The sequence below is a fragment of the Serinus canaria genome, chromosome 10, assembly GCF_022539315.1.
Source record: "Serinus canaria isolate serCan28SL12 chromosome 10, serCan2020, whole genome shotgun sequence".
Classification (NCBI taxonomy): Eukaryota; Metazoa; Chordata; class Aves; order Passeriformes; family Fringillidae; genus Serinus; species Serinus canaria.
The window spans coordinates 10,628,757-10,638,514 of NC_066324.1; the positions used below are offsets into that span (position 1 = coordinate 10,628,757).

General features: G+C 38.0%; 1 protein-coding gene across 1 annotated transcript in view; it reads right to left on the minus strand.

Annotated features, from left to right (window-relative positions):
- The window catches only part of GALK2 (galactokinase 2), a 46,303-nt gene extending 36,582 nt beyond the window's left edge, over window positions 1–9,721 (minus strand). The window contains exons 1-4 of the mRNA XM_030228432.2: window positions 9,618–9,721; window positions 7,538–7,626; window positions 6,313–6,436; window positions 1,282–1,372 (exon numbers count right to left, since the gene is read on the minus strand). Of these exons, the coding sequence (XP_030084292.2) occupies window positions 1,282–1,372; window positions 6,313–6,436; window positions 7,538–7,626; window positions 9,618–9,670 (357 nt within the window). The 5' untranslated portion in view covers window positions 9,671–9,721. The remainder of the gene's footprint in view (window positions 1–1,281; window positions 1,373–6,312; window positions 6,437–7,537; window positions 7,627–9,617) is intronic.
- Window positions 9,722–9,758: the final 37 nt, after the last annotated feature.

The following is a 9,758-nucleotide window of genomic DNA, read 5'->3' on the forward strand; positions in this document are numbered from 1 at the left end:
ATCTATATCTCTACATTTGGTGCAATTTAAATGCCTGTATTACTGAGCAATACAAAATCGAAAATACTCATGTTACTGCACACATAAGTAATTTATTTGGGTCTATGCATAGGAGCAGGGGGTGGTTTAGGACCTGTGAATTGTAATAAAGTGATTTGTGGCACGGATTGTTCTGAATATTGTATTTTGAAGACTCCAGGGGCAGGTCTGAGGTAGGCTTTTTGGCAGTCTGCAGTCCTTATCTATTGGATCGTCCTGTGGGGTGACCCAGATGGCCTATCCTGAGGCAAACTTCATGTGCTTTAAAAAGCACATTTACCCATAATTTGGGCTGGCTGTGGCGACCTGTTCCTGACCTGCTATCACTGTTTATCCCATCTGCCCTTCTAGAAATATCATTAGATTGACATCAAGAAGAGAATACACCTTTTTTTTTCCCCTCAAAGGGCCATGAATTCTGTGAATTCTGTGCCTCACCTGCAAACAGGTGAGACTTGCAGGAGCCTCGATGGTGAGTTAAGGCTGCCTCCCAGGGCAGCACTGAGGAGCAGCACTTGTTTTCACAACAGCTGGGTCTTCAGGGTCAGGGAGATAAACCTCGAGTGGGCAGACAGGAAAGCATCTGGGAGGTTGTGCTCCTGCCTTTTCTGTAAGTGTGCCCCCTCCTGCACACCTGCATTTTAACTCAGGGCATTCTGAAAATCCCATTCAAGTTCCAAACCCTGAAAACCAGGATGAGTAATGGTTCTTAATGGATTATTTCTTCTGTATGCTGTTTACTTGGCTTTTGCATTTTCTTTTACTTACTGCATGAGTCAGCTTCACTCAGCTGTTGTGCACAAATTACAGGTTTTCAGCTTTAATGGAAGTCCATATTTTTTAAGTGCTTCCATAGAAAGAAAAGGGTTAAGATATGATCTTCATGTCCTGAAAAACAAACTTTCAAACCTTTTTCAAAGCAGATTTTAATTAAATTAATTCCATTGGAAAGCAATCCTTTTGACTTCAAAATAAAGAAATGTCATCCTGATAATGTTTGATCACAACTTTCTGAAGCAATTATTTGCTATTGTAATTTGTTTTATAGAGATGAAGATAGTGCTCTGCCAGTATTTTAAAGCAAACCTACTCATATCTCCTCTTTAAGTTCTAACATAAAGATATTTAACTTTATGCTAAAAAAAAGCTGTAGAATGCAGGGAAACATTTCAAGGGTAAATAGGTATTCTTGTTGTATTTTACTTCTACATTAATTTCATAAATTAAATTGATTTGGCTTACCTGAATACCCTTCAGTCCACACAGGAAGTAGTTATGCCACTGAGGTTTGGTTTTATTAATCTGAATGTTATTAACACTAGTACTGAAATCCCTGCAAAAACAGAAAAATCTTAAGGCTTTAATTTGTATTAAATTTAGTTTGAAAAAACATGGCTTGTTACTGCCACCTGCTGACAAACAAAACTGGTTTGATGGTTTTCAGTGCAATGTTTTCTGGCTTGGTTTCTTGTTTGGTCTTTTTACATATCTTCTTTTATCTTCATTAATCATTTCTATATGGTTATTTTAGACAAAAGCATGAGAATTCTTGAGTAAGTATAAAGAATATAATAAATAAATCCAGAAATTAAGCTGCCTTTGACATCCTTAATTAAGGCAGGATGCCTTCTATCATGTATGTGTATGCTTTCATGATTTCTTAGAAGTGTAAATTCAGATAATCATATTTGTTAAACCATGTCTAGAGACAGATAAACTTCAGGCTCTCTGGTAATTCCTGCTCAGGATTTCATCTTCATTACCTTTGCTTTGAATGGCACTTCACTAAAACAAGCCTAATGCTCCAGATTTATATTATGTATGTTACAAGACAAAAATATTTAAATCTTTTATCTGTTTCCTCCCAGATAATTCCTACTCCACCTTTCTTTCAAAGTAATAAAAATATTGAGCTTGAATGTTTCTATAGAACAGCCAGGTGCTGTCAAAATGGGCATGGATGACACACAGGGGCCTCAGGGAGGTGCAAGTTTTTTGGCAGTCTGTACACTTGAACACCCAGGAACTTCATCTGCTTGATGTTGTGACAGCAGGTGCCCAACACAGAAACAGCAAAGGCACTGAGAACAGCAAGAAATCAAATTTAAAATATTAAATTTGTATTTAATATTTTAAATTTGAGAATAGAGACTAACATGTGCTCTACAAGGCAAGGTCTGCTAAAAAATATGAACAGAGGCAGCTGAATTCCTGGAAATATTTAACAGGAATAAAACTAGTTTCAAGAAATAAAACTTCAGGGGAAAGTCTGCAACTCCTAAAAGGATGGAAATTTTCCTTCTTACACTGGTCTTAGTAGACTACATAGATTATTTATTTCCTGGGGGTTTTTTTTTGTCCAAAAGGACATCACTAATTAATACTTGTAATGGATACCAGTGAAAAGATGTTTTTATCAGTTAATTATTCTGTTACCTATGGAGAAAAAGTCATACAAATCTAAAGCATCTTTACTATGATATAATTGTATTCCAGCAATGTCTGAAAAGCTCACTTTATTCTGGTGCACTTAAAGGCTGCAATTTTTGTGTCATGCTACCCCCAAAGCAACAAGCAGTTGCAGTGGCACCACCATTCATCTGGTCTATTGCTTGCCCTGCTGTAGTGAGGAACTCCACTTGTGCTTCCAGCCTACAGCCTATTCCCAGCTCCATGGCACACAACACATCTGGCACTTGGATTATCAACTTAGAATTCCCATTTTGCCAGTCAGACATTCAAGTTTAACCTTAATTACAGTGCAAACCCATCAGGTTGGTGTGCAGTTTAATGTGTAAGCTGCTATCTTAGTGCCACAAACAGGATTTTATCAGCAGTGCAGCAGCAAAGAATTGCACAAAGCTAGAGTAAGAAATTACTAGGTTTTGCTGAGGAACACAAAAGATATGAAAGGGAGTATTGAGAAAAGAGTACTAGGAAAGTTTGAGAATGGCTGTAAATTCTCCCAGTTTGAGATTCATGTGTATTTAGAATGATCTCCAAGAAAATAAAACATCAACTTGCTTATGTTTTTTGAATAAAATAAACCCCCCACGAGGTATTTGTAAAATAGAAAATACTTGTCATTTGTAATGAAGATTTTAAAAATCTGTGTTTATGCTTGCTTCCTACAATAATCCTAAATTATTGTTGAAAAAAACAAGGCTGGTAGAAAGCAATGTGTGAAAGTGATTAAGAGAAAAGGAATCTTAAGTCTTCTTTGCCTCAAAGAATTCTAAAATATTTTATCTTCATAATTCATTTTACCCTCTCAGAGTAAAATTTCAATGAGCAAGAAGACACATATTATGATTATATATTTGCTGGTTCTCAAGATAAATTAAAATAATGACTTCTTAAAATGCATTTTGCTATTTTCTGCAATCTTCTCATATGGAAAATTGAAGAAAAAATATTGCTTTGATTTTGGCAGGTTTTATATGGACATAATTCACACAAACACAGAATGTGGGACTGTCAAAATCCCCAGAATCCTTAAGTCTATTTTTTATCACATTCAGTTTTTTATAAAAAACAGTTCCTAAATATCCAAGCTTTATCTTAAATCAGTAAATTTTCAGGCTTGCCTTTGAACCTCCTACTGAAAATTAGGCAGTTTAATATAAGAACTTTATAACAAACTAAAATAAAATATTGGGGGAAACATACCCATGAAATAAAAATATTCTGATATTGTCTGTTCCAGCCTTTCCATTTTAAAGAATGCTAGGGGAAAAATGCCAGTTCTCCATAACCAGACATAAAAACTTCAATTTTTCTGTATAATTAGAAGAGATAGGATTTTTAAGTCTGAGGTGGTTTTTACTGCTTGAAAAGTAAATAATCTTTATTTTTGCGAAATCAATTTGGCTCTTTCTCACAGAACCTTATTGTCTTGTCAATCTATTAGTTTAGTTTTTGTTTGAGTCTTCTGTGCAAATACTCTGATTTAAAACAAACAAAACTTTTAGGTTTTGTCGTGAGATGGAAACTGGTAATTACCATCCTCTGGTACTTCTGAAGGCAATTTTAAAAGTATAATGTCAGATATTCTCTCTAAATATACTTCTCAATTACAAAGATGTTTTGTGAAGGGAAGGTATCAGGAACTTCAAAAGAATGTAAGTTTTGAATACCTTTTTAGTCCCAATAACATAAAAGACATCAGATCAGTTGAGATAATTTATGATAAAAAACAAACAGGTAGTTTTGCTGTTCTCTCTTCTATTTCTACTAAAAGGTAACATGAATATCAGGGCAGAAGAGTGCTACAGAACTGTTCCACAGTTTTCCAGTTCACAAAATAAGAATGAAATAGGAAATAGTAATTCTACAGAGGATTCTGGTTAGTCTTTGGTCACCAAAGGCCTATAGATACACATTCACCACATGCATAAATCTACCAGTGTAGCAGGCTGGGAAAAAAAGACATACTGTCATCAGTTTTGTTATGTGGTGTAACATTCAAAGTGTTGAAAAATATTTCTTTGTTATGAAATTATGGACATGTTTTAGCTTTGTTTTTAAGCAACAGTGTCTCAAGAAAACCAAGATGCTTAATGCTGAGTTCTGAGATCTTTTCTTGGTTTAAAGCATATGATTTTAAACTGAAACCAGGGCAGATGTAAAAATATAGTGACAGTGTGTGCACTATGTTTTAAATTCAAAGGCTGTAATTCTACATTTTGTGGAACTGTCCTGAGAAGGTCATTTCAATTGCAATATAATGCAGCAAAGCTTGAAGACCGAGTGAAAATGTTTACCTTTTTATTACTGCTTTATTTTGTGTTCACTATAACAACTTGTCCTAATCAAAACTGTTGTAACTCTGAAGCTATTGTCTGTTGCAGAATGGTTTTGCAACACAACTTAAGCCCTGGTGGGAGATTGCTGTTGAAGAAAGGGAAAGGTCCCATACACACCTTCCATTTCCCTTCCCTGTTCACTACTGCTTGTTCCCACTGTTTACCCCAAGTCAGCTTTAGTCCTGAGTGCATGGCAATTCACTAAAATGACAGAAAATTATCCAAGCAAAAAATGGGGGAATAGTGCACTTTACCTTAAGATCAAACAAGTACTCTGCACCTGCTAAAAGGGAGAGGCTGAGTTGATCTTAGAAGCAGGTACAGGGAGACAAGAGGTAAAAGAAGCCAAGTGGCAGTGGCAAACTCTTAATTCAGCCCAGCTATAAGGTGAAAACATACTCCACAAAGTGAAAAATCTCTTGAGTATTTATACTTAGCATGGAAGTAGAAATTCCTTTGAACTGCCTTAGTCACAGGCAGAAGTTCAGAATGCATTTATAACAAATAGCTTTAAGCAGGAATATGTGCTCAATATTTCCTACTTTTGACAGTATGTTCCTGTCCCTGTGCTGCCACACACTGTGCTTTCAGGAACTAATTTACCAATTAAACCAATGACTCAATAAAAAATGGCTTAAACTAAGCTTTTGCTGATTCTCATTTTTGCAAAATGTCCACAAAAGCTCATGTGGGTGAGTGACCTGATCTGAACTGCCATGCAACTACACAAACATCAGTCTGTTACAAAGAGACAGAAAAACGTGCCAGAAGTTGAAAAGAGTGGCAGGATTATTTCCCTACGTTCAGCATTTGTGAGACCATAGCTGGAATATTGCATCCAGTTTTGGGGTTTCCCAATACATGAAAGACATTGGCAGGCAGTTCAGCAGAAGGCCAACAAGATTATTTACAAGGGATCTTCAAAGGTCCTTTCCAACCTAAATTGCCCTATAATTCTGTGAACAACAGCTGTGGAGGAAGTGGAAACGAGGGAATACAGATTTTTTGAGCCAGGACTGTTGCTAAAGCTGTTGTGCTGTGAAAACACAGGCCCAGGTTCTCCAGAGCAGGGAAGTGTTACCTTACTTTTGCAGTAATTGATTACAAAACATTTCACTCCCTTCTCTAGGGGACATGGAGCTGCTGCCAATTATGGGGATTATATCGAGAAAGATGAGATAAAAGAAGGGAGGACAGAATTGCAGAATTTTAGAAGGATTAAAAAATCAGAGGCCTTACAGAGTAATGTGAACAAATAGGTGGCGGACAGCAGCTGCAAAGCTATTGCTCTGAACTAATAGACATGGCATGGATTCAGTGTGTGGGATTCCATCTGCAGATATAAATTGTTTACACCATCAGACTCTGTATTGCAATGGAAGTCTGTCAGATCTCTGAAAAGGTAAACTGTATTGCAATGCATGAAGAGGTTCATAAAAAGTATTGAATAAACAAAGTAATTACATACAAGTATGAAGAATTGGTATTTGCCAGTTGCAAAACTTGAGTTTGTGCAGGTTCTACGGCAATCAGGATATCTTGTTCTATAGCCATGGGGAGCACAGCGTAACCGCAGTAGTCTATGTGTTCTCCTAGCAAAGAAACAAAGAAAATACTTTGTAATAATTCTTTCTAGAATAGAAGTAACACAATTTCTATGGGTCTTTGCCGTTGTTTACTGGATGAGACAATTTCTTACTTAGTTTCAACTCTTATTACCGAAAGTTTGGGGTACATTTCCTCTATTTCTTTTTACTCCACAAAAAGTTTTTCTTTCTTTAGTGCTTTTTGCACCTGTTTATAAATGTTTGTATTTTACCACTAGCTTACAAAAATTTTAAAAATCCCCCACCATGTAGATTACTGTTCAAGAATGAGAACTGTCATGTACATACAATTTCTGGACCTTTTCCCAAGAAGATAACTACTATATTTAAATAATCATTAATTCAGTTGCATACAACACATAAAGTAACAATCAAATAGAAAATGTATGTAGTAAACATCCTCTCCCTTGGGAATAATTCCCAGCTACCATATGCTGTCTATTTAGTCTATATGAGATAAAAATTAACATTAAGTGCATAATAAACTAATTTACTGCTCTGTTTCTCAGGATCCTTTTACTACATCTTCAAATGTGTAGGATTATTTTATGAACATATGCAAGAAACTCAGCTGCAGGGAGAACACAATCGTAACACGAACAGAGAATCTGAAAAACAAGGCTGCTACAGAAATAAAGGTAAGTCCTAAACTCAAAATAATTGTGTCTCTCCAGTCTGCCAGTGAATCACACCCACTATTTTAGGTTCTGTGGACACACTCTATGGAAGAGTAAACAAGAGATGATGGTAGAATCATTTCATGCTTTATCATGTATATTGCTGTGGGGCTGGTTATATTTGGTAACTTTAATTGATTAAAAAAAATAAGCTGGCAAGTTACTGCAATTTTCAAAACCATCACTACTGTCTATAAATGTTTTTCTCCAAAACTGATATCCATGTAGAGTTGTTTATAATAGGATACAGTAAAATCTACTAAATTATATATGATTTTCCATTTATCACAAGAAACTTCTCTGAAAAAAATTAAATTAAGACCATCATTTTCATTCTGTGTTTTAAACTACTAGATTTCCATGATGACAGATGAAGTAAAACAACATAAGGGTAATTTTTCTCTTTTACCTATTAAGTTGACTCGTCCTGGTGCTCGAGCATAAAACTTGGGAGCTGATCCAAACTTTGATATAAACATCTCCTTCAGTTTCTGCAATCTGAAAGGCAGGTTAGAAATATTTAAAAGGATTATATTTGCATAAAAGACAGGAAGCTTCAATGCTTGAAGTAAATTCAGTTCAGCTTCCTGAAGTATGTGGAGTTTTCTCTGCTGCATCAGGAGTGACATTAAGCTGGTTATTTCTGCTCCTCATATAACAGTGAAGCCTCTACTTAGATTTTGATTTTTATCAATTTTCATATTTGGCATTACCCCATCTTTGTATAAATACACACACAGAGAACTAAAATTCCAAACGTCAGATTATCCCCATGACTTATGACAGTATTTATTCCACAGGATTCCAGCTAAAGTACTTCAGGTTTTCCATTTAGAGGTGCCTGATGTGCTACTGAAAGTTCAAAGCAAATAAATTTTGTTTATTGATTTATTGCTTTACTTCCTGCAACTGCAAAGGTACCAACCTTCTGCCTGATGTTTGCAAAGTTGGAATACTTTAGTGTGTCATGCAGAACAGTAGGAAAACGAGGGCTGAGAACAGATGAAGCCATTTATTCTAGTGAAGCATAGGAAACTTGATAGCAATTCATTTTGAAACTACTTTAAAGCAAAATTTTAGTCTACTGACAAAAATCTAGTAACAGGAACCTTGATAAGGTTTCTACATTTAATCTAAATCTAGAACTGGAAGCCTAGTTAATGCAAAGTGGAAGTAAGAAGACTGCAATGAGAAACAGATATTAGAAATTCCACAATTACTTTGTTTCTACATGTTTGTAAGGGCTGTGTTACTGTTCAGCTACCTGTATGCAAATGTTTCATAAGGGTTTTATAAATGGAAAGCTACAAAATATTATTTGTTCTGATATGTTTTGACAGATCTTTCAGTACCTTCCTATCTTTGTGCCCAGTTACAAAGCTGTATTAGGTCTATGTTTTCCCCTTCTTATAATCTCCCTTAGTATTGACTGGTATATCACTCATCCAATTAGCAAAAGCAATTTCTGCCATTTCATTGTTCAATCCCTTCTCTAGATCACATTAATAATATTATTGTCCACGGGGGAATCTGTTGGCAGAATTCTAGGTGTTAACTTTATTCCTTTTTGTGTCAGTATTTAGAATGTTGCTTTGTTTCACAGATATTTTTATAGTAGTGTTGGTACCAAGAGACAACAAACAAAGCAGTCATGAGGGCATGTTTATCTAAGTGCTGACTGATCTCTTTTTTTAATGTGGGTTTTACAAGCAGGCTTGATGAAAGGCTATTTACAGGCTTTGCCCTTGATGTTGCAAGACACGCACTGCATTTCAAGCACCTCCATCAAGAAGAAAATTGTCAGAAGCCTTAAAGCAAATGCACTCCTCACAACTTCACACTTCCAAGTCTGGAAATGCTGGACTCGTCGTTTCCGTGGGATTTACGGTGCAATCGTATGCAAGTAAGCGGTGTTTTAAGAAGTGCCCCTTGTGCAGCGCCAAGGCGAGCAGAAAGGTTCGTCTGTGTGCGCGTTAACTGCACACACCGAGCGCAGCTCCTCGGGCAAGGAGCGGGCGCTGGCACGTGCCGCAGCCACTCCCAGGATGGGCGAGGCTAGCGCTGCTCCAGGGCCTTTTCCAGCAAAAAGGACGAGAGAATAATCAGCATTCCCCAAAAACTCTGGGGAAAAAATGATGTAGGCGAAATGATGAATGAACAAATGAATGAATGAATGAATGAATGAACGATTCCTCCTGCTGCCCCAGCGCCACCCTGCGAGGGGCGTCAGGGCGGGCCGGGATGCTGTGGGTGGGAGAAGGGGCCGGAGCCCGGCGCGCCCCGGGCAGCGGGAGCTTCCCGAGCAGTTTTTGGTCGTGTCAGGGAAAAACCTACGGAGTGTGGACGCTACGAGTCCACACCTCCTCGCACCTCAGCCCAGAGCATGAGGACGGGCTTTCCCACCCATCCTCCCACCTCCCGCGGCCGCACGCAGACCGCCCACCCGCCCCGGGATGAACGGCGGCGGGGTCGGGGAGCGACCCACCCACCTGGGCTGCTCCACCAGCTGCACCGGGAGGGCGCAGGGGCTGTCACCCGCCATGGCGGCTGCACGGCGGGCCCGGCTGAGGCGGCTCCGGCGGGGCCGCGGTCACGGGGCAGGCGAACGCCGCGTCCTTCCGGGCGGCAGC